The 26,105-nt window shown below is 38.9% G+C and overlaps 1 protein-coding gene across 1 annotated transcript; it reads right to left on the reverse strand.

Moving 5' to 3' along the window:
- On the reverse strand, nt 1-25,920 carry LOC135467917 (DNA-directed RNA polymerase III subunit RPC1-like). The gene is made up of 37 exons (XM_064745848.1): nt 25,804-25,920; nt 25,121-25,256; nt 24,480-24,629; nt 23,902-24,061; nt 23,477-23,631; nt 22,862-22,915; nt 22,467-22,588; nt 21,980-22,079; nt 20,978-21,055; nt 20,604-20,741; nt 20,301-20,452; nt 19,787-19,928; nt 19,398-19,538; nt 18,953-19,022; nt 18,389-18,516; nt 17,895-18,030; nt 17,358-17,522; nt 16,879-16,963; nt 16,339-16,426; nt 14,992-15,103; nt 14,525-14,638; nt 13,708-13,865; nt 12,277-12,432; nt 11,841-11,968; nt 11,479-11,567; nt 11,123-11,215; nt 6,997-7,092; nt 6,602-6,753; nt 6,110-6,196; nt 5,509-5,574; nt 4,516-4,632; nt 3,156-3,264; nt 2,746-2,918; nt 2,398-2,466; nt 1,585-1,648; nt 1,261-1,331; nt 1-675 (listed from the first exon to the last, which is right to left on the reverse strand). Exons 1-37 carry the CDS (start codon nt 25,845-25,847, stop codon nt 595-597), a joined length of 4,179 nt encoding a protein of 1,392 aa, XP_064601918.1. The 5' UTR covers nt 25,848-25,920; the 3' UTR covers nt 1-594.
- Nucleotides 25,921-26,105: the final 185 nt, after the last annotated feature.

Genomic DNA, 26,105 nt, shown 5'->3' on the forward strand with positions numbered 1-26,105 from the left:
TGACAGTCCAGCACTTTATATATGTACTCTGTACATACATGCAGGTAACTGTATAAGCAGGTGCTTATAAATTCATAAGAACTTAATACAGTATCCAACAAAGAACAAAATAAATAATGAAATCAACAAGGAAATAGATATTTTTGACTTGCAGAATAACACATTAAGTGTTTTGCCGGTTAGACCTAGATGTATGGCTTGACTAATTTTGGTTCAATTTGTAATACAGTCTTGACTTCACAGTGAGTTCACACATCAGTCAATAATTCAGGCCTAAGACATACATGTATTCTATCTAGAGAGGACAACCTCTGGCACAGCGATGAAAAGTGAACAGAACATTACCATTAAACTGCATGGCACAATTTCCACCAGATGTTACCTGATTGCTGTCAAAAATAGAATAGGTAATATTTTATTGAAATAATATTCGTCAGTTATATCCACTGGAAATCTGCCATCCCAGTGTGCACACCTTTTCTTTCCTTCACACCTTGAACAACCAGCACTACATGAATATTAAGTTTAATAAAGCCAGCTGTCCTAGTTTTAGACTGGTTTTATGGCGTGTTGCCATTCCTGCAGTATCCAGAGCTAGGATGAATATCCAGGCAGATGGAATTCTGGGACATCAAAGACCACTGGTCTCTTGACTGGGTTAGGATCTCGGTCTGCTGTACTCAGGGTTAAGGAAGCTTGCAAACAAGAACTCATTTATTTATTTATTTGTTTTGAGTTTTGAAGACGTCCTCAAGAACTACTGATTTACATGACTAACATCAGGGTTATAGGTACTGGAAACCACTGTACACTGACAGGTACATGACAAACTCGATTTGAATGTGTGACGTCACTGGTCTAAGACTAGGGAAATTCAGGAAGAAGATAATATTCGTCCACTCAGCCAGTGAGGATCACACAAAATTATAACAATCTCCAATGAATCCTAATTAAAGTATGCTGAACAGGTCTACCATACTTGACATACTTGTTTAGGAAGGAGAGAAAACCCAAAGAATTTCAGAATGAGTCATACATGCCATCTGATGGAAGCGGTAAACAAGATGGTTGTCTCTTTAGCAACAGACGTTTTGATTATCTAAGGATGATTTCAAAGTCAGCCACCAAATGCACACAGTTTTTCGAATGCTCTCTGGTGTAATCCACCTCAGGGATCAGCGTCTTCAATCTGCCTTCAGTAAATGATTTTACTAAAACTTCTCAAAAGAAAGGAAAGCAATAACACGGCCAAAAAGGATATTTATGTAGGAGCCTGAAGAGTCCTGTACCAATGCTCATTGGGATACCCATGATGATGCACTCACTCACACCTGTGGAAAGACAACCAATCAGAATCACTGTACCAACATGAACCCGGCAGAGCCAGTCAGCAAAGACATCTGAAAAGACTCCACTCAAACAGTTCCTCGCTATCAGGAATGTTTATGTTTTACTACACTAACGGTGACATATTCACATCCATGACTTACAGATAACAGCACCTTATCAAAGCTTCAAGTATCTATGTTAAATCATTATTTGAAGGTGAGTTGTGTAGCAAGATGTCAGGTAAGTTATCTTTACCATTAATAGCATCTCTCTGTCCATGGTACGCAGCTTCAAACAGATGATCTGATGTCTTCTCAAACTATAGAAAACACAAAAAAACAATCGGTTCAGATTGAAGTTTGACACCTAATACTCGCCTACTGTACAGATAATGGTATCTAAGCTATTTAAATCACTTTATTATGAATTAATCATAATACCTAAGTTAACATCAATGGTATGCCCTCAAAGTGCAGCAAGGTTTGGCACACTCTAACCAGCAACTCTTCTATACACCTTTCTAACACAGACAACCTGCACATGCATGTTAAATTCTGAGACATTTGTTCACAAATGTTGCACAACAATAAGCAGTGTTTTGAAATAAACTGTACTCCGTTAACACATGTACACGTATTCAATAAATCAACTATAATCCATCATCCCTAGGGAATATTTCACTAACATCCTGCTAACTACTAAACCATTTGCTTTACAAAATGAACTACAGGGGAGTTATTAGTTAGTGAAAGCTCAGATTATTTCTATGTGACATAGTGTTAATCCTATAAAATTCCAGGTCTGTTTACACCAACTTCACAGCGCAACAGCATGATTACTCAAGGAAAAATTCCATGAAATTATATATGACTTACTGGTAGTCAATTCCCCCAAAAAATACTAACACTAAAAAATATCTATCTGAACTAATATATTCTTTTTAAAATAATGTTGTTCAAAGCCTTTGTTATTTTGAAAAGAGATGAAATTTGAAACCTGTTTCTGTCAGTTTTTCTATGGCGTACTTAGTGTTCTATAATGCGTGTTGCAGAGTCAACAACTACTCACTGAAGCTAACATCAACACACTCTCCTTCATCTTGGCCAATCCAAACCTGGTGATGCCCAGAACTTCACCCTGAATGATAAACATACAAACACACAGACTAACGGACAGACTGAAATAAGGTTATACACCAAGAAAAGAAAAAGTAAAAACTTGGTAAGAATAAAATTTTTTAAAGAGAGTAAAGTACATTTTAACATTGGTTGAATCAGAAAAAAAAGGGACTACAGCCTGATTACTTATTTATTTACAATATATACAGCTTAATCCAAACATCAGAAAGATTTCCACTGCAGGCAATGGTCCTCAGTCAGGTCATCAGGTCATCGTACTGTGATGACACTGGCGTACCTTGAAGGTCATGAGGTCAGCCAGCAGCATCACATGACGGTTGTCAATGCTCATTCCATGATTCACCATCGTGTACACAATCTCGTTCATGATAGTTGTCCTTGCTGCTTCTATGCCCAGGGTCTTCTCCATCTCAAACGTGTTGTTAGACACACAGTGACTTCCCTTCACACCTGAATCAGCAGCATATACCTGTACTATAACACTGAATGGCTACAATTTACAGTCACTTTGGAAACTATCATTTAAGCCAAAATAATCTACAAATATAGTTGAGGTAATATTTATAAGCCTTGATTACAATGTTGGTTTGGAAAGAGTCACTTAATATTCATGCATACAATTTTAAATAATCCGTTTTTCAGACGTCCTGTTACATAGGTCAGGATTATACCCAAAAAGCTGCTTACCCTGTGTGGCCATGACCTGACGCAGGTTATCTCCCTCTACCAGTAGTTTGTAGCTGTCCCCTTTCTTCTCATCAGCATGAATCACAGCTCTAGTCACACTTGGGATGCCCTGCACATGACACAGTTTTGGGACTTTAGATAACTTTGAGAGTCATCAAGAAAGCAGAATTAGAGAATTATACAGAGAATGTCATACAATATCCAAACAAATCTGAACACTTACTGTTTACACCTCCTTCTGCCCAAGTTTCCTCCCACCATAATGATGGTCGTCGTCAAACAAGTGAAATATTCTTGAGAATATCAAATAAATAAGTGAAATGTACACATCCTTGTTTTTTTGCTCAGTTTTTTAAGGGTGAATTGTGGTTTTAAATACAGCTAAAACTAAAAATCACACATAACAATACTGTAATTAATAACCCTTCTGTGTGTCTGTGTTTACCAAATCTACTTAAAAAGTCCAGGTGGAATTCATTACACGGTATCTATACACAATCTTGATTAAGCAGGTATTTCTTATGACTGACCTTTATCATGACATCAGGCAGATCTTTCTTATAACTGACCTTTATCATGACATTAGGCAGGTGTTTCTTATATTTGACCTTTATCATGACTATAGGCAGGTCTTTCTTACAACTGACCTTTATCATGACATTATTTATTTATTTATTTGACTGGTGTTTTACGCTGTACATTTCACTTATACAATGGCAGCCAGTATTATGGTGGGTGGAAACCGGGCAGAGCCCTGGGGAAACCCATGACCATCTGCTGGTTGTTGCCAGACCTTCTCACGTACAGCCGGAGAGGAAGCCAGCATGAGCTGGAGACTTAAACTCATAGCTACCACATTGATGAGAGGCTCCTGTGTCATTACACTGCGCTAGCGCGCTAACCAACTGAACCACAGAGGCCACTATCATGACATTAGGCAGGTCTTTCTTTTAACTGATCTTTATCATGACATTAGGCAGGTCTTTCTTATAACTAACCTTTATCATGACACTAGGCAGATCCTTCTTATAACTGACCTTTATCATGACATTAAACAGATCTTTCTTATAACTGACCTTTATTGTGACATTAAGCAGATCTTTCTTATAACTGACCTTTATCATAACATTTATTTATTTATTTGATTGGTGTTTCTTATAACTGATCTTTATCATGACATTAGGCAGGTCTTTCTTATAACTGACCTTTACCATGACAATAGGCAGGTGTTTCTTACATTTGCCCTTTATCATGACTATAGGCAGGTCTTTCTTATAACTGACCTTTATCATGACATAAGGCAGATCCTTCTTATAACTGACCTTTATCATGACATTAGGCGATATTTTCTATAACTGACCTTTATCATGACATTAGGCAGATCTTTCTTGAGCTGCTGAGCAACATAGTACATGGAGCTTTTGTTTGTCTCACAAGGGTTGACTGTCAGGATGGAGTCACTGTACACTTGCACATGCTGAAACACAAATATAACACAAGGTCAATTCATGACCACAAGGTCACCCCATGAACACTGGTAATTGAGATATAGATTTACATGCTTCAGACAATGGGAATGCCAACAGGGAGTTTCAACGGATTATTATTTATTACTGTATCAACTTTTTATTTAATGAAATCAGTACTGTTTGTTTTTTTATTTCAAAAAGGCTTTTCGATGTTGCATTGGTCAAATAGTGTGGCAAGACTGAAGTCTTTGACGCAAGATGAGACATCCTTTTATTTGAAGCAAACCAGAAAGAGTAACAGTTGTTTTCTAAAGGCCTCAAGTTTGTATTCCATTAGTTCCGGCTGAAGATACAAGTCGTGATAGTACAAAGATTGTACATAATGCCTCAGAATGGATTCTGATTGTTGTTTAATGTCATACTTAAGAATCTTTCATTTATGTGAGGCGCTTGGCATTCAGCATGAACTCTAAGGATTCCTTCGTTGTCATATGACTAAAAAAATTATTAAGTACGACATTAAACCTCAAGCAGTGTGAGGCCATGTTTCATGGGTTGAGGAAACTGCAGTTCCTTTGGTATGTTAATGGAGAACTTGACTATTGGTGGACAACATGTGGTCTTCAAAGAACTTTGTGTTTAAATGGAATGAACAAGACAGTGCTCTTACCCACTGTTAACCATGTTCCAGGAAACAATGGCTGTTTTCCTGTCTGAAAATAGGACTGAACAAAGTCCTCAGGTGACAGAACGTCTCAAGTGACATAACAATAAAAAAGCAAACACCTTTACCAGAGAGTCCAGCTTCCTGCTAAATTGTAATGGCTCATATTAAAGACCAAACACTGAAATAAAAACTTTGGATGAACTAACAAACTGCTCACCTGGGGTTTGATTCTCAGCTTTGAGCTGCAGATGGAATCTTTGATGGAGGCTGAAGACACTTCCAGCTGTGGAAGAGAGGAGAGAGAACAATGAACCAGGCAGTTTTCCTTTAAATGAAGTTTGTCTAAAACCACTTTAGAGTAGCAGACTACACAGAAATGTCTAATACACCCAACACACAACAGAGAATGCACACATTTCCATGTTTTCACAAGGACTTTGATTACAAATCTGATTTTTCAATAACAGCCATTTTTACTTATGAATGACTTCCCATTTGCTTTATCAGAATTTGTCCTAGTTCGGTTTGACCACTTGGGTTTTTCCCGCCATTTCTCATCATGGTTACCATGAATTTACAATGAATTATTGCATTCATTTTTGTTTTTTACGGTGAACATGCTGGTATCCAAGTTTGCAATGTTCAAATAGTGTTCGTGACCTGTTTGTGAATGAAGGCCTAAATGGTGAATGGGGATCTACAATTTGATTGGAGTCCTAATGATGAATGGGAGTCTGCAAATGGTCATTATACATAAGCCTTGTATTGTACAATGTGGACGTACATGCACTTTAGACTGACAGACAGGTGTAATATACCTTCAGCAGTCGTATTCTATCCAGGTCCAGCTTGATGAGGATAAAACAGTCATCTCTGACGTACACCTCCTCCAGGTATTCTGTCACCTGACACACAAAACAACAACAAAAAACGATTTATTGTCAAAGAGTATCAAACACCAATCACAACAAGTTACACTAGTTAAAAGTTACAAATTAGTCCACAGCAATCCAGCCAGAGATGGATCAAGGTATTAAAAGCCACTTCATCCTAAAATACAAAGCCTGTCTTCATACAGACTAATATCCATACTAGACTAATTTCCATACCAGTAGTGTATAAATGTTCAAAATTACATTTTCACCTTTGACTTAAAATACGGAATTACTTCACATATTTTAGTATTCAGTTATTACAACCATATGTTTCAAAGTTTTCTGGTTCTGCTATAAAGTAAATATCAAAAGTTAAGGAAGCATTTTTTGTGTTAGGTTTGGGTATAACTGGTACAAAATCTTTGCTCATCTCACCTCTCCCAGCGTGGTCTTTTCTATCCTGCCTTTAACCACACGGGCAAACTCAGGGTCATTGTCAATGTCCAGCTGTGCAGTGATGATTGGGGTGCTGATGTTACGCGATGCATTTATGATCTCCTTGATCCGGGGAACACCCTGGGTGATGTCGGGTCACAGTTAAGGACTAGTTAACAGCTTCATTTATAAGTACATCATAATTTTTATTACAAAATTTTAATTCTCTGTTGGCAGATTCACAAACCACCTGGCCTACTTTCTATGCCAAAACCATACCAGTACCCCATCAAGCATTTCTACAGGAAATCTGCCTGCAAACCATACACGTATATTTTTCAGGAAAAGGTCAAACAACACTCAACAAGGCACAAGCCACTCCCATACAAGGATACTCATGGAAGCCACTCCGGCAAAGTGAAAAGTTTTGAGAGTCATCTGGGTGCCAGGTTCGCCGATGCTCTGGGCACATATCGCTCCAACTGCACTCCCTGAAATATATACACATACAGCATATGGAAGGACACATACAGCATATGGAAGGACACGTACAGCACATGGAAGGACACATACAGCATATGGGAGGACACATACAGCATATGGAAGGACACAGGCTTCATATTTACAGGATTTTTAGTCTATATGTCTATTAAAATATATCAAATCAACATTTCAACAGTTCCCAACAGAGAATAAATATATCAGTTGGTGCCGTCTAGATCTCTTCAAGCAGTATCGGTATAAAAAACACAAGAGTTCAGGTGAACACAACGTACGCCCCAACAAATGCATTAGTTTGAAATGTATTAAAGAATACCAGCAGCATGAATCTTCATGGGCGTTGATCATAGGTGTGTCGTTTCTATGACAACCACGCAAATGGACAACTTTGTCACCAAAAATGAAAACTCTATGCGGAAATCATATCTATTTATATAGTATATATATATGTCAGGAAAATGGCTATCTGGTTACCATGACAACTGCGCAAATGGACAGACGTGAGTCGCGACATATCCTCTGTGTATCTATGTATCCAGCTATGTGGAAAATAGCTGGAGTTACAGCCCGGACACGAAATCATATCTATTTATGTAGTATATATAAGGAAACTGGCAATATGGTAACCATGACAACCTCGGAAATGAACAACTGTGAGTTTCAACACAACGTTATGTGTGTATAAAAAAATCCACCAAAAATTAAAACTCTACGCGGAAAACAGTTGGAGTTATAGCCCAGACACAAAATCATATATATATGGAAAATGGCCATGTGGCTACCATGACAACCGTGGAAAAGAAGAAATGTGAGTTGCGTCACACTGTCATCTGTGTATCTATGTATCCACCAAAAAACTCTCAGTGGAAAGCAACCGGCGATATAGACCAGACACGTACATCGACGGACATACAGACAAAATTGCTATTACATAATACACTCTGCCTAATGGCGGGAGCATATAAAAACAAACAAACAAAAAAAAAAGAACAGATACACTAAACCTGTTATTTGACAATGATGTTTAACACCTGCTCTGCCCTTCCTCCCCCACCCACTTACCTGGTTCAATCTTAGGGAGCTTAGCCAAATATCGATTGAGAATTTCACGTTTGATTAATTTTGAAGCAGATCAAGAGGTCCTCCTCACTTCGCGATCTGTTTGTGATTGGTGTAAACGGGGTTTCAACTGAGTCTGTACTTGTTTGTGATATGTACATGTGATATTTGTGATAGTCTTATAAGAAGGTCATCACAAAAGTCTCACTGATTATTTATATATTTTCATATTCAACAAAAAACTATACTTTTTCACAAAATTTTTAAAATGCTCTTAATTTATAATTTAATCATTACTGCAACTACCACATATACAAGAAAATGTTGCTAAAACACAATAACTATTACAGATATGGTCAATTAGGAACTGGACGTCTGCAATATGGTACATGCACGCCCCAGATTTATTTTATCATAAAGAATATGTCATAAAGTCCCTCAGACCTTCAGTTTAGATTAATAAAGGTGATGAAGCAATTCTCTGAAATGTAACTGACGTAATGTAACGTCTCTGATTATGTAACATGTAACAGACAACTGCTCATGAAGTGTGACTCCCAGCTCAGCCGACATTAAGTAATTCAGAACATCACTCAGTACAGACTTGATTTTGAATGGTCACCCCTCTTTTTCCATGGAATCAACCATGGCTGACCGACACATGCTTTCACATTTACTTACGTATCCTCACAATAAACTACCACTAGGTCTTCAATCTAGAAACATTTTCAGTAATTTTAGTTAGTTTAGCACATTTACAGTTACAGCTGTACAATTTATTCCAGGAGCAGCAGTCTGTAAGTTTTCACTGATCGTGCACAAACCGGCATATCAAAGCCTGGATTTGTCTCTGACTTCTTCGGGTCACAGACCTTTGCTATATCACTTGATCTCTGTCAACAAAGGTATATGATATTTATTAAGTTTATTCTGATCATGGAGGTAGAATAGTGCATGTACAGATCAAAAAGTTACCGTGACACGGTCATACATTGGGATTATAGTTCCATACATGCATGTAGGCCTACTGATATCAGAGCTGGGCGGTTCTCAGACAGGTCATTGTGTCCCTCCACGACAGGACAGCACTCAAGTCTCACTTGAAACATGATTTCATCTAATCAAGACCAATCTCGAACTTGTCGTGAAAATTACAATCATTACATTTAACTGGGAATGGTATGAAAGTTGCTGTTGCAATCGAGAACATATCGTTCACAATCTTGAAATTTCACGCTTAAAAAACTTGCGATTCTTGGCTACGCTCCCTTAACTCTCAAGTACTTCTTCCCACAAACTAACCTGGCTCCACCTTAGCCCTCATGTACTTCTTTCCACAAACTAACCTGGCTCAACCTTAGCCCCCATGTACTTCTTCCCACAAACTAACCTGGCTCAACCTTTGCACTCATCTACTTCTTCCCACAAACTAACCTCGCTCCACCTTAGCCCCCGTGTACTTCTTCCCACAAATTAACCTGGCTCAACCTTAACTCTCATGTACTTCTTCCCATAAACTGAACTGGCTCAACCTTAGCTTCCATCTAATTCTTCCCACAAACTAACCTGGCTCAACCTTAGCCCCCATCTAATTCTTCCCACAAACTAACCTGGCTCAACCTTAGCCCTCATCTACTTCTTCCCACAAACTAACCTGGCTCAACCTTAGCCCCCATGTACTTCTTCCCACAAACTAACCTGGCTCAACCTTCGCCCCCATCTAATTCTTCCCATAAACTAATCTGGCTCAACCTTAACTCTCATGTACTTCTTCCCACAAACTAACCTGGCTCAACCTTAGCCCTCATCTACTTCTTCCCACAAACAAACCTGGCTCAACCTTAGCCCCCATCTAATTCTTCCCACAAACTAACCTGGCTCAACCTTAGCCCCTATGAACTTCTTCACACAAATTAACCTGGCTCAACCTTAGCACCCCATGTACTTCTTCCCACAAACTCACCTGGCTCAACCTTAGCCCCCATGAACTTCTTCCCACAAACTAACCTGGCTCAACCTTAACTCTCATGTACTTCTTCCCACAAACTAACCTGGCTCAACCTTAACTCTCATGTACTTCTTCCCACAAACTAAACTGACTCAACCTTAACTCTCATGTACTTCTTCCCACAAACTAACCTGGCTCAACCTTAACTCTCATGTACTTCTTCACACAAACTAACCTGGCTCAACCTTAACTCTCAAGTACTTCTTCCCACAAACTAACCTGACTCCACCTTAACTCTCATGTACTTCTTCCCACAAACTAACCTGCCTCAACCTTAGCCCCTATCTAATTCTTCCCACAAACTAACCTGGCTCAACCTTATCCCCCATGTACTTCTTCCCACAAATTAACCTGGCTCAACCTTAGGCCCATGTACTTCTTCCCACAAACTAACCTGGCTCAACCGTAGGCCCATGTACTTCTTCCCACAAATTAACCTGGCTCAACCTTAGCAATCATGTCCCCACCTACTTACCTAGCTCAATCTTGGCAATCATGTCCCTACCCACTTACCTGGCTCAATCTTAGCCCTCATCTACTTGTCCCCACCCACTTACCTGGCTCAATCTTAGCCCTCATCTACTTGTCCCCACCCACTTACCTGGCTCAATCTTAGCCCTCATCTACTTGTCCCCACCCACTTACCTGGCTCAATCTTAGCTCTCATCTACTTGTCCCCACCCACTTACCTGGCTCAATCTTAGCCCTCATCTACTTGTCCACACCTACTTACCTGGCTCAGTCTTAGCCCTCATCTACTTGTCCCCACCCACTTACCTGGCTCAATCTTAGCCCTCATTTACTTGTCCCCACTCACTTACCTGGCTCAATCTTAGCCCTCATCTACTTGTCCCCACCCACTTACCTGGCTCAATCTTAGCCCTCATGTACTTGTCCCCACTCACTTACCTGGCTCAATCTTAGCCCTCATCTACTTGTCCCCACCCATTTACCTGGCTCAATCTTAGCCCTCATGTACTTGTCCAGACAACACTGCAGAAAGCGTTCCACCTGTGAGGGTGTCACCCGCTCCAATTCCTTAAACACTGGCCACAGAGAAGTCAATAGAAGATGTAGCAGTTGGTCCATTTTAAACATGCATTATTTTTGTAAGATTTCAAATGCACATTTTATATCAGTCATTGCTACACTACAGCATACATATAGAAATTAGGCAAGAATAAGCAGGTAATATATTTAAAATACTGAATGTAATATTTATCCAGGTGAAAAGTTGTCACAAGTCCAAAATCCTTAAATTTGCACAAAAAACTACAACACTGTGCACAATGTGTACAATAATCCTTACCAGGAGCCATCTGTGACAGATTCTTGTCCAGGAGATCAAACCTGGCCCAGGCCTTATCTATACTCCCTCCATAAGAGACAGCAAAGTCCCTAAAACACAAGCAGCACCACAACGTGATTACAGCAAACAACACAGACATTGTTCAGCAAAATAATCTCATCAGTTTACTGTTTTACCAATTATTAAAATTGGGGTTGCAATTAAAATCGAAAAATACTTAGCAGACTTGAAGACAGGACAAGGGCAACAAAAAAAAGTTTCTTGAACATTGCCTTCCATGTTGTATTTTTATTTCAATGGCAAACAACACTGTGGCAGTATGAACATATTTGGTAGCTGACACAATGGTCATGTGAGCTCACTTGAGTTCAGTGATGAAGTCCTGCCGACACTCCTGGAACCTGTCACCCTGTAACTCCCTGTCCACCAGGCTGACCAGGTCTGACCCAGACAGGGAGGGCTCCTCTCGTACATCACACATTGTGTTGGCCTGTAAAATACACAGTCCTGCATGTAACATGACACCAAGTGTTCATCCACAAATACATAGTCCTCTGTGTAATATGGCATGACTACAAACTGGATTAGGGCACCAAGGTTACCTGAAGTGAGTAATTTATGCAGAGCACCACAAACTTAAATAGATTTATATGTACTTTCCCCTTATGTGGGATAACATAAACACACAATTTAACACTCTTTAAATCCTGTATCTGTTTTATCAATCAGTTAAATAATAACTAGGAAAACATCTTACATCATAATGTAAATAAGAAACACAGGAGTTATCTGACTGACCCGTATTCCATCCAGGACGCGTTTACAGTCAACTGGGCGATCTTTCCCTTCCATGGCTGCAGGGTCAAGGCCATCAGCTCCATAGATGAACTGTACGATGTCCCCTGTGGAGGTCCTCACTGTGAGGTCATACTGAGAGCAAAGGTCCTCCAGGGACTAGGCGAGGGAAACAATTAGCACTGTGACAATGTATGACAGCAATCATGAACTAGTATTCTATTGTTGTTTTTACGCCACACTTCGGAATATTTCAACCCAGCAGGAACCCATTACCAGCTGTACACTGCTTGCAGACCTTCTAAAACGAACGGAGAGGAAGCCAGCATGCGCTGTATTTCAACAGACAGTGACCTTGTGCAAGCTATCTGCTAGGCCACAGAGGCCCCCACAAACTATTATGGAATAAATGCGTGAATGAATAAATGAAAGAATGAATAAAAAAAGGGTTTAACATCCTACTTAACAGTCATATGACAACAACAAGTTTGTGTACATATACTGTGTCTTCTTATGGCAGGGCGAGTCCATGCTGCCAAAGTGCTGAAGCCACTGAAGTATCATGCCCAAGACACCAGACATGACACCCCACCCAGTTACAATATACTGACACTGGCCCAACCAGTAATGCTTCCTTGCTCTAACCTCTCAGTGCTGGTCACCAAATGAGCCAGCAACAAGTACCATTTTTGAAGTCTTTGGTATGACCCGACCTGGAAAACTTTTATGGTGTGTTTGAACTATCACTGCTGATATATACATGTAGCATGCTTGTTTCACACAAATTCATTTTACCACGAGAGATCTGATCAGTGAACGAGGAACTGTTAGTACATCCCTGTCTTGTACTTGTACAGCAAAAGGCACAATTAGTTCACAAGCACGGCAGTGCAACAGCAGATAATGATGAGTTTTTACACAGTTTGGAACCGACTTGTTTAGGTAGGAAATGTTCCCCATTACCCCAAATTCTCAATTAGTGAAGTATATTAAACATTACCCTAACTCCTCAACAATTTTGCATATGAAAGAGCAACTTTCAGTGCAATTTACTGATATTTTGGTTTAAGTCTGGAGACAAAACTACATTGGTTGGACTGGCCCGTTTCAGGGCTTCATAAAAAGTATAATTTTATCAGTCAACACACACTAATTCCCTTAAAATATGATAGAATAAACACCTTGCAAAAATGCGAAATGTTTAAAGAATTACAGTAGATCCAGTTTTACAAGATAATTCATGTGGTTGTTAAGATTAAACTGTATTGATCAAGTAGTGGCACATATGAACTTGACATGCATCTAATGTCAAAACATGCACCATGTCTGAGGTTGAGGATTTAGGTTATCAGTCCGCATGTGTGGAAGATAAATCTCCAAGGGGTTACATGTAACAGTACGTGGGATTCTAAGAGTTCTGGGCAGCCAGCTCACCTTTACAAGTCGCCGCTGCATGTAGCCTGTCTCTGCAGTTTTCACCGCCGTGTCAACTAACCCCTCCCTTCCCGCCATTGTGTGGAAGAAAAACTCTGTCGGGGTGAGCCCAGTGTAAAAACTGTTCTGGACAAAACCTCTAGCACTAGGGTCCTTAGCTGCAATCCGAGATTTGGTGAAATAAGAGCTGGGGACATCACAATCGATAATCATATGCACGAGAGATTCTGTCAATAAGTGATCAGGTTTCTTATTAATCAGACTGGTGTTTTGGGCGTCACTTTTAAATTTACATATTTCACTTATACTACAGGGGTGAGGTATATGATCAGAGGAGCATAGGAAGTACATAATGGTTCTGTCAAAATGCAGCAGCATTACATCTGTTACATCTTCATCCAACATATGCAACAGTTAGTTTTCTGCACCCAGGTAGAGCATCTAGGATGCTCAACCACACAGAGGCTCAATAGAATTGATTGATATGTAATGCTACATTACCATCATAATGTGATAATCTATCATGGAAGAACACATCAACTGTATATATGAAACATTTGATGTTACACAGCATGGAAATGGAACAAAAATACTCAGTCAATAGCTCTGAGTATAACTAAACATCAAAAACAATGAATTTTTTTGTAGACTTCAAATAAACAGCTGCTGAATGAAACAGGCTAAACACCACCGTACAGACATGACTGTTTTAGTTAGCCAGCTTTCAACTGTGCCATAGTCTTAGAGAGGATTTAAAGAAAAAAAGGCCTTAAGCAAAAAGAAATTTTATTTATTACATAGTTATAAACCACTGTACCATGTCTCTCAAAGTGCGGTAGTCCTCTGTCTTCAAAGCCATTGGCTACTCTCTTGCCACTTATAGCCTGCTGACCCACACAGGCTATCATTTGGGAAATGTTAATGAAGGAGCCTGAAACATACAACAGCACTAAACAAATCGCACATAATCTGGAAAATGGTTTCAACTCTCTACTATGTTCTCTGACTCTCAAAAGTTTTCTACAACTTTCGGTAAAGTACAACAATATTCTACAGCTGTCAGTAATGTACAATTTTGTTCAGCAATGCTCAACAAGTCTCCGGAATGTTTAACAATGTTCTGCAATACTCACCAAATGTCGAATGTTCAGCAACTGCCAGCAATATTTTCTGTCACCAATATTCAGCCAACATCAGTAACATTCAATAATGTACAGCAACTGTCAGCAATGTTTCTTAAGTATCAACAATATTCATCAACATTCAGCAATGTTCAACCCTCACCTTTAGAGCCACAAATGGCCATGATGAGGGGGCTGTTGCTCTTGTGGAGTTCCCGCAGACAGGCTTTCCCAGCATGGTCTCGGATCACAGACAGCTCCTTCAGGATAAGGGACTGGGGGACAGGAGCAACCAGACATGTGTAATACATTTACAAAGAAAGAATTTGCAGATGAACTGGTTTGTTGCATGGAGTTTGTTACTATCAACCTATGTTTACAAGTATGTATGTTTAGTCAAGTACAAGTAGGCAAAGTGCTGCCGCAACTGAAGTATCATGCGGAAGACACCAAACATCATCCCACCCAGTCAAAATATGCTGACACCAAGCCAAGCCGTGCGTTCAATTTCCTTACTCTAGATTCTCAGGTCTCCCATCTTCAAGGCAGACGTTTTAACTACTTGGCCACCATTCACTTTACCTACTTGGCCACCAGGTGCTTCAACTACTAGGTCACCAGACGCTTTAACTACTGGGCCACCAGATGCTTTAACTACTGGGCCACCAGACACTTTCACTACTAGGCCACCAGGCCCTTTAACCACTTGGCCACCAGACGCTTTCACTACTGGACCATCAGACGCTTTAACCACTAGGCCACCAGACACTTTCACTACTAGGCCACCAGGCGCTTTCAATACTAGGCCACCAGACGCTTTAACTACTTGGTCACCAGATGCTTTAACTACTTGACCACCATCTGCAGTTATAAACACAACAGAAACAAAATAATGACTTTTTCTTTACTGACTATTCTTAAATGGCATGTCAAGAAATTTATTTATTTATATATTTGATTGGTGCTTTAGCCGTACTCAAGAATACTTCACTTATGCAACGGCGGCCAGCATTATGGTGGGAGGAAACCGAGCAAAGCCCGGGGGAAACCCATGACCATCTGCAGGTTGCTGCAGTCCTTCCCACATAGCCAGCATGAGCTGCATTTGAACTCACAGCGACCGCACGTCAAGAAATTAGTTATATGACAGGGGTCAATACATTTTTTGAAGGAGGAAACCATTGCCCCAAAAAATCATTGACATTTAGCAAGTTTAACTGGTAAATTTTTTGGCGTGTGACATATACAATATTGGGGGAGGTCAACTGGTCTCCAGAGAGTGAGAGAAGTGAGAGAATTGCTACCAAAGCCCTGAGAACAATAGAAGCAAGGAAGTCTTGAAAATGTCTCAGCTGAAAATGGTATAGAGTACATCTCTTATGTCATGTTGACCTAGTGCTCTCTTTGCACCTACCCACCCACTAGATAATGGGATAGTCCATCTTGCTCATCAACCTCCAAATTAACAAATTCATTACTCAAAGGGGAGATAACTATAGGAGTGTATTACCTCAAGGGTTTCTTCCTCTGTGCAGCCTGGCTGAGCCTGGAGTTTGCCGTCTTCCAGATCCTGTATAAACTTATCACATTTCCTGTACCTACAACACATCATTTTTCATTGCTGTACATAACTTTTCACATGCATGATGGTGGTCAGTTTATGGAACGAGGAAACTGGAGTGCTTCGAGTAAACCGCTGTACTTCACCAGGTACCGGACAAACTTTCCAAAGCAGCTAGAGCTGTTACATAAAAACTGGACGCCATCAACGGGCTGACAGTGGGAGAAAGCCAGCACTTTTACCACAAAAACAATAACAATTCACATAAGCAGTACACACTGGAAACAGTCATGGTAATTACACACCAACTTTTTTTCTTCTGACTGTGCCAACTGAGTAAACAATAAACTTGTAGCCAAACATTCCAAACATTGACTAGAAATAACTACAAATATAGGATATCTACTGTACAGATATTGTGTTTATCAAATTTAGTGAACATGTTCTGTCCCTCCCTGAACTCCTGACACAGGTACTTAGCAAACTTACCCATCATCCAACAGGTTGTTTTTGGCCTTAATGAGACCTATGCCAGGTGTGACATCCCCAATACCAATAGAAAAACCATGGTTACCTAAAGCAATAAGCAGACAATCCATGAAAACAGAACATGTACAGTCCTGAACCTGTCTTCTGATTCACCCATGTGTAACTTGAACAGCGCCTTACAGTTAAGTAATGTTAGTAAGCACTGTCAACAGATTTCAGAATTATTTGTTTCTACTAATAAATGTTATTTTCACAAGGATGTGCAAAATACCGTATGTTATAAAGGGCACAATTGCTTTGATTACTGTTTGGGTAACATTACATGAAGATTTCACTATTACCTGCACAATTCATAATGCAACAGATTAACTGGTGCATTATGACTCTGATCATGTCACACTGTTGACAAATATGTTCCAACCTCTGAACAAACCTTTAACTGTAAACAGTACAGTGTTGGGTTCCCTACTCGTACTCACTGAGAAAGGCTGGGCAGAGACGAGCCAATCTGGACAGAGCTGCCGCGGCTGCTTCTTCACCATAATCCCTCAGAATCACATAAAATATGTTGTTCTTGGAGCCTGATCCTAGGGTAGCTTTGTCCATAGCACCACACAGCAGCTCACTGTTTCGAATCACAACAACTGAAAGGGAAAAGCACATTTAAACTTTATTGAGCTCGTTGTGACAATAGACTGTGCGTAAAATTAAACTTTTTAAAATTATCATGTCTACTAAACCACATCTGCTGTGAACAGCTTGTCCATAAACTTGTCCAAAAATGAAGAATTATGTTAAGAATTAAAAGAAATCCATTGACAATGAAACTTCCATGCAAGCTAAACATAGGTGCGAGATCACAAAAACACAGAAAATGAAAATGGAATGAAAAATGGGCTCTTCATAAAAAAACAGCCCCACCCCCTACCCCGTTAAGATGCTTTATAGCACTGACAGACTGGCTTGATAAACAATGGAAGCTACCAAAAGTGTATCCCAAGTGACATGATCCTTACAGGAATCATTGACACAGAGTTCCTCCCCCTGGGAGTAGTTTTTCCCCTTGGTCCTCAGATTAGCCAGCACTGGACAGTCCTTGTTAGGTCGTAACATCACGCTGAAGATCTGCTTCCCTGTCCACAGTTTGCAAGGCTGAGGAAACACAGTCATATTATGATAAGGGTGTTGTTTATTCTCTTCTTTTTTGTTCTCATTCAGTTTCTGTTTCACATACATTAATGACATTTTGCAGAGACATCATCTTCAAGCTTGTAATTCTTGTAGCAACCTTTGCTGTAAGGTATTCAGATGTCACAACTGGTCTTTTAATTCTGGATTTCTTATGGCTAATTGATGCAACAGGTCAAATATTAGAAATAGTGAGTGTAACAGAGTATTAGAGTGAAGCAGATTGGTACACCAACAGCTACAGTAGTAATAAATTACCCAAGACTTCTATGTTAAGATAACTTATTCACTCTAAGGAACATAATATTAAGTGTTTGGTTACCTTGACGATGGCTGGAGGAGGGAGATCAATCCTCACATTCTGATCTTTCTGGGCCAAAATGGCTGACAACAACTGGCAAGTTTTGCTTCGATCAAAAAACTTGTCCTTCAGGGTGAGCAAATATGCACCTAGAATTGGGAAAAGAACAACATTTTTACATTTTACATTCCCAAGTACTTTACAAACCTGCTGCTTTAAATCTAAAGACACAAAAGTCAGAGCTAGATCTGATCATTTATCCTCATGGATTAAGAGCAGCGGACTTTGCGAGAACCCTTTTACCATATGAGTGAATGCGGGCCTTACAGAAGACAAATATAAATGATATGAACAGATGCATTCTCTTAATGCACAAAATTCTTATGTCACCATGGCTACAGGTTCTCAGCTGGTGACTTAATTACTTAAAAGAGATCCCCGCCGACTTAATTTTCATACTAAATGTTTCAGACACAATATTTATGCTATGTTCGTCTGTAAAGTACATTTAAAAAATCCATTAAAGTTGGATTTATGCCTATTTTGTCGTCAAGTATTCCTGTAACAAGACCACAACCATATTACCTGTGATAAAGTCCTGAATGGCAGCAATCAGGGGTTCTCCATTCCTCGGAGTGATTATGTTAGATTTGGACTGAAATAAAAAGAATGCAAGTTTCCTATTGTTTAAATCTATACGCGATATATTGTTAATATGATTTCTTTCCCACTGAGAATAAGATCTTCACCAAAAAGAAACTAATGGTTTCTTATGGTTCCAAGCTACGCATATAAAGACTGTTTTTACCTCCCTTATCCCAGTAAGACATTATACATCTCCCTCCCCTGAAAGTGTTTATCTGGCTGAATTACCTCCATATGACGTACAAAAGGCAGACTTCTCCCCCACAAGACCGCCTCTATATAACATATCCATAAGACATTTTACACTGGACATACCCCCAAAAGAACCTGTCTAGAAGACCCTCTCCAACTGATTACCCTCAAAGCCCCTCTCTACCTGACTTACCCCCATCAGAACAATGGCCTCTGCCTTAGCCTCCTCTGTTTGAGGTAAATGTAGGTTCATTTCATCACCGTCAAAGTCAGCATTGAAAGGATTGCAGCAGCACTCGTTGAAGCGGAATGTCCGATGAGGCATCACCTTAGCCTGGCAAAACATTAGGATCAAATCCATCGGAGGAAACTCTACCAGAACACATATGCAAATCAGTGAGGCACAGCAGACATACAGTTCAGACATGAAAGCAGAGAACTGATAAAAATCTACAAATGACCAAAATATAAAAAATGGAGAAAACTTTCTGGAATTTCACAGGCAATTAGACTTTTACATAGTAAATATATCCTGATATATTTCAACCTTACAGGAAAATACAAGAGACTGCTTTTACTTACAAAAAAAGCTTGAATACTGAGTTTATGAAGGGATGGCTGTCGATTGAACAAGACAATATCTCCATCTATGGTATGTCTCTCTACTGTGTCCCCATACTTCAGCTTGCTGGCTATCTTCTGTCGGTCACCATATCTGAGAAACCTGAACATACAGTAATCAAAACTCAGTCAGACACCATCCACCAAACTCACAGTCTACATGTAGTAACACAGATGATGTAGTAACACAGATGAACAAGGACATCATAACATCTATATTCCCCTGCATTAAATATGAGACAAGAATAAAATAAACCAAAACTAAATAAATAAATTATATTTTACAGCACAAAAGTGCTGCACTGCTCTTCAGTCAGGAACTGAAAGCATATTCTGCACTTCTTGGTCATGATAACAATCCAATATCAAGTTCCAAACCCATGTTATTTAAATCCCTCAAACATCATAAAGGGCCAACAGCCTAATTCCAGAAATTCTATTCAATGACGACACAATAAATTCTGATTATCCATACCTTTTGATTTTTGTATCCCGTGACTCCACAAAGTTAGCCCCTGGATGGACATCACAGCCATTAGCCACCAGCTGCTTCATCAGGTTAATGTTAGCTTTGGTCACCTTCTCTGGGTATGTCAACACTTTGGCCACATGCACAGGAACAGCCACCTACAAACATACATAATACCTTAAACTTGTATGGAAGTAATACACCACTTCAGAGTACACATGAAAGATTCTCAACTCCATAATCATCAAGTTCTGGTGTTTAAAATGTGATAGCTTTCCCATTACGATTTGCTCAAATCATCACACTAACCTGATCAATCCTCATATTGGGATCAGGGGAGATAACTGTGCGGCCACTGTAGTCCACTCTCTTGCCAGACAAATTACCACGAAAACGTCCTTGTTTCCCCTTCAATCTTTGAGCGAAACCTCTTGAGGGTTTCTTTGGCTGATAAAAACAATAAAAATAAAAATCAAGGGCATGTAAAAATAGTTTAACATGGTTAATAAACTGCATGATCCCTGAAAGGTTAATGATTTCAGAATATGAGAATATTATCATGCTGTATGAAATCTTTATCATGTGCTGGACATACTGAAATGCTTGTGAGAACATTATTTCAGAGAGTAAAGATAAGACTGACCACAGCAACAGAAGAACATGTAGTTCAGTGTTACAGGTACCTGCATGTGATGTGGAATCCCAGATGTCTCGCTGTTGTACAACAAGGCTACCTGAAGTTGCAGGAAATCCCAGTCTTCCTGAAAATGTCATCATGTAAAACAGGACCATCACAAGATCAACTCACCTCAAGAATACTGTGCCATGGAACATATGCCATGGAACTTTTAATGTACAACTGATATAAACTGTAGAAAATATAAACACAACACCCAATATTTTAATAAAATTAACTGTGTTATCTAATTCCTTTCAATACCGTTTTTTTTTTGGGGGGGGGGGTGCATAAAATGGACTCTTAGCAATACATTTTCATAAATGATGGAGATGGACAACCAATGGTACTGCTGTGGCAGGTATTCAGGAAACAGGGTTGGTGTCAGTTTGGGAAATTTCACACTTTGGTATCAAGTATGTCCGCTGCTTGCCTGCTGCTCTGCTACACATCACCGATGCATAGACCTAATGAGATGGCCAATTGTGATTTGCAGAATGTTTTGCTTTTGTGGCATCTATGGCATCGTGCCTTTTGACAGAACTTGTACTGGACAGGTGGCCTGTTGTATGCCAGAAAGGAAGGAGTGCCAGGGAAGACCTTACAGATCACTGAATACTACAGATAGGGTCACCTGTCTGACGGGTCAAATGGTGAATAGGCTTGAAATCGACAACGCTTTGGTTTTGGAGACTGGAATGTACTCTGGTGTAGGGTTTTGCTCTTGGGCATCCCTCGGGTAAAATATTGACAAAAATCATAGCATTATCTTGTGAAATATTGCAAAAACAAAAAATTTTTGTTAAGTATAAGTGAAAATCAGAAACAGGGACAATGGAAAAATGCAATGAAGTCGATAACAACTTGGAAGTGAACATGCTAAGGAATGCACAGGCTAACTCATCTGCCAGATCAACATGGATGCCTTAAAAACTTATCCTACTTTTCCAAAAATCCCAGAACACCAGAAATCAAAGAATCAATGCTTCAGTTAACACTTGAAACTCACCATGATCATCTGCATCTTTGCCCCCGTTGCCCTGTGCTTTTGTATGACATCATTCAGAAAGATGATCTCTGTCATCTTCATGGTTACATCATCCTCATTACTGAATGGAGAAACAGAGATAACTCATTAATACAAACATACTTTGTTCAGTAAGATTCTCAGAAAAAAAAACAATGCTCATTGGCTTTCAATCAGTGTTCCACATCAGTCTGACCATGACAAAAACCTCAACCCACAGACTGAGTGTCCACTGTAACCCAATCAGAGTTTATCACAATCTATATTCCAACGGCCAAGAAACTTACCTGACAATACTGCTTGAAAAATAAAAAGCTATATAAAGATATATATTTCAAGAAGATAGAATGTCACAATGAAAACGGCAGAAATATGCAGGTTTTACACAAATTTTCCACTTATTTTTTTTCTCCTAAGGAAAAAATACAAATGTAGTATTTTGTTACAAACACGAGATGTGATGACATACGTTCCTGACTTGAGGTCTGACACAACAGACGGACGAATGCAGATAGGGGGCACCACTATACGCGTAAGCAGCAAATCTTCTGGCCTGCTAACTTCTGGGTTCATCAGCAACAAAGGGATATCCTGGTAAAACAAGTATTGGCCAACAAATAATTTCAGCATGTAGCCAAGGAAAGAAATATCATTTTACAACATGTATTTACTAGAAAGTCTACCAGTTCCGTGTTCATACATTCCATGCAAATTACTACATAATTCAATTTAGTAATGTATATTCTAAGAAATACATAGAACAAAGGTATAAATTTTTAACATCCCTTTAACATAGTTTGAAACTAATTTTGTAGGGCAGAAACCCAGACAGAACTGTAAAGTCAAACTAAGAAATCCTAGTACCTCCTCCGGTATTCTTTTGAATAGATTGAGCACCATGAGTGGATTCAGGACCTCCTATGAAAACAACCACAAACAATGCTTGTCATACAACCAATTGCAGACAAAGAAATGGTTCAAATGGAATTTTGCATATTTCACCCTCAGTTTAGCATTTTACACATTTTGACACATTTTGCTTGATTCTGATTGATTCAGCCACTTAGAGTTTTCCGTGCAGTTTGATTCATTTCTTCTTAGAAACTGAAGTGCTGCCATCAAAAGTATCAGGCCTTTAGATGCTTCTGAATGTGAATTTAACATGTAAGTGAAACACAGTACATGATACAATGTTTTAACACAGATAAACATACACAAATTTTCAGTGATTGTCAGAAAATTTACAATTACAATTATAAAATACACCTACTGATTGTTAATGTTGTTGTCCTCAAGTCACACAACTGATCATTTTTTTTTATTCAGTACAAAACAGATTATGAACTCTTTTAAAGTGCAAGTCAATAATGTATGAGAATTTAAACAAGAAATTGCTTTGTTCAGTTTGGAAACCATTGCAAAGTGAAATGTATGTGATGTAAATTATGAACATTTTGCAGAAAATTTGTGTGCCCTTACTTGTGTTTTGTTAACCATCGACTCAATTTCTTTGTTATGTTCCATAGCATTCTCAAATGAGTTCAAGAACTCCATTACTATTGGAGACGCATTTTTAGGGGAACTTTTATATCTATCGTGCGTGATTTTCAGCATGCCACATTTCTTCACTTGGCCTGAAAATATACAACATTCAGAACTGAAAATACATGCAACATGCACTGCATTAAGAACAATCTGAATTTTGCATTATATGGGTAATGACACCACAGTACAAGTTTATGTTTTCTCCTCAATGTAAAACAGAATTTGCAAGAACTGGAAGTAGATTTGAAAATTGATAGTTATATCAGTGAATTCCAGCATGTCAGTTACATTTTCATGTGAGAAAACTGGTCATTTTTTGCATTAACTTTCAAGCAGCTGGTAATAGTACAATGTCATACCATTGAAAGCACCACATAGGGGACAGATGTTAAATTTCTTTGCTCTTTCCATCACTTTTTTCTTGACAGCTTTCCTCTGTAAATAGGTCATGTTGGGTCGCTTAATTGTCTCCAGAAAGTTCTTCCTCTCCTCCTCAGGCAGAAGAACTTTACTGCATGTCTGTGATAAGATAAGATAGCCACTTTGTGAACTCAAGAATGAACACATTACTTAATTGAATAAGGACATGAATTGATAACAAATGTTAATAAAACACAATGAACACTGGATTGTGTTACCTAAATTCAAAACCTCCCAACAAGAACTGTTTAACTGTTTATTAGACTATTAAAACTACACAAAAACCTCCATTTTCTTAGCAGAAAGAATCACATAATGGACAACCCAATGGAAGCAGGATTTGAATTGGTCAAAGCTGTTTAAGCTAGACTGAAGTGCACTGATCTACTGTTCTAACATGGGCAATGATATTACAGATGTATACACTCGAGGCATGCCAAAGAAAACAAAGATTTTGTCCCATGTCTTCAAAAACACTTTGAGAAAACTCCCAATAAGCCGCCAATCCGGTAGTTACCTTGCACACAGCTTGGAGAATTGTGATTGTCATCCTGAAATAACCGATATGGAACACTGGTAACTCCAGGTCGATATAGCCAAAGTGGCCTGTACACTCGGCCAAGTTCTTGCCACAAGTCTCACAATTATTGTCCTTCTCACTTGTGCCCTGCAAAACAACACATAATAATGATTTCTTTTCATGATTTTCAGCATGATTTTTTCAGCAGTACAGGTTCAGAACGAAGAATACTGTGAGACTATATATATAGCTTAATACCACAATTTATTACATACTTTTAGTCCTGCACAAATAAGTCTGATCAGTTTGAATTCACTGACGTTTATTTATTTCATTGGTGTTTTACACCATGCTCAATAATATTTCATTTATATGACGACGGCCACCATTATTGCAGTTCACTGATGTATGTATGTTTATAAATTCCCAGAACATCAACATCATGGGATTCAAATGCACTTCCAGTTTTGAATGAAAACAACTGTAACAGAAGTCTTACCATCCAATAGTGCCTTTGCAACTCAATGCACACAGTACACTTAGTTACCACGAAACAGCTGTAATAATACAGGTGTGATGTAAAGCCATAATCATTCACTCATGCAACACACTCCAACAGCTGGAAAAGACACACTTACCATACGATGGTCTAGTACACCAAAGGGTATGGGTTTCCGTCGACCATCTTGACTGTACAAGTTTTTGCTGACAACATGAATATGAGCTGCTTGCTTCATCTGATCAGCTGACATCAAGCCAAAAGTTACATGGCTTCTGCAGAAGAAGAAAAGATTATCAATTTACTTATTTGTGATTGAATCAGCACTTACAAGTATTGTCTCACTGCAGGTCAGGGTATGTCAAGAATTTTGTCCTGATTTAATTCTTTTGAAAAAAAAAATAATTGAAAGGCAAAAGAAAAATGAATGTTCCACTGACAGCATTACAACAGAAGATTTCAAATATGAAATGAAATAAAATCAAATTCGTGTATCAATGGATTCTAAATTTCCAATTTCAGAATGAAAAGCATGGACAACTTGATGCTGAAACGTAAAATTTCCTTTAATACCTTATTTTCTTGCGAAATGATTTTTTGGGATGAATGACTTTGAAAGCTGATTGACATTTCATTGTAAGACTTTATCACCTGGCTAGCAAAAATAACACATAGTGTAAGAGATATATGATATAAGAGTCAAGAAACATAATTTCCCAACTTTAGTAATTTGGCTCTAGCTGTCAGTGCAACAGAGAGAGTGCTGAGTGTCGTCGAGTTACATCATATGTCTACACAACTGAAAAACAAACTTAAACTTGCATTTTCTTGGCAACATCTGTTTCCCGAAAAAGTTCTTTCACCATTGTGAATGTTGTGCTTATTTTGCCAAATGATAAATGAGATTAAAAGTTATGCATAAACAAATGTAAATCGTTCCTAGCCCGGTCCGTCCACTGCGTGCCCACATGGATCAAACGTGTGAATGAATAGCAGCGCCGTCTGGCGGATAGCCTCACATCCCTGTAAAAGCTATTCTTTGAGTCGTAGGAAACTGTACATAAAAACGATTGAAAATGGATCTGTGAAAATTAAAATCAAAATTAATACCTTTGTTTTCATGA

Source organism: Liolophura sinensis, chromosome 1 (assembly GCF_032854445.1).
Source record: "Liolophura sinensis isolate JHLJ2023 chromosome 1, CUHK_Ljap_v2, whole genome shotgun sequence".
NCBI lineage: Eukaryota > Metazoa > Mollusca > Polyplacophora > Chitonida > Chitonidae > Liolophura > Liolophura sinensis.

Coding starts and splice junctions, on each gene's coding strand:
- LOC135467917 (XM_064745848.1), bottom strand. CDS start 25,847: ATGGTGAAAGAACTTTTTCGGGAAACAGATGTTGCCAAGAAAAT. Junction 24,630..25,120: donor GTGTACTAGACCATCGTATG/GTAAGTGTGTCT, acceptor GTTGTTTTGCAG/GGCACAAGTGAGAAGGACAA. Junction 19,539..19,786: donor TCAGTATTCAAGCTTTTTTT/GTAAGTAAAAGC, acceptor ATGTTTTGCCAG/GCTAAGGTGATGCCTCATCG.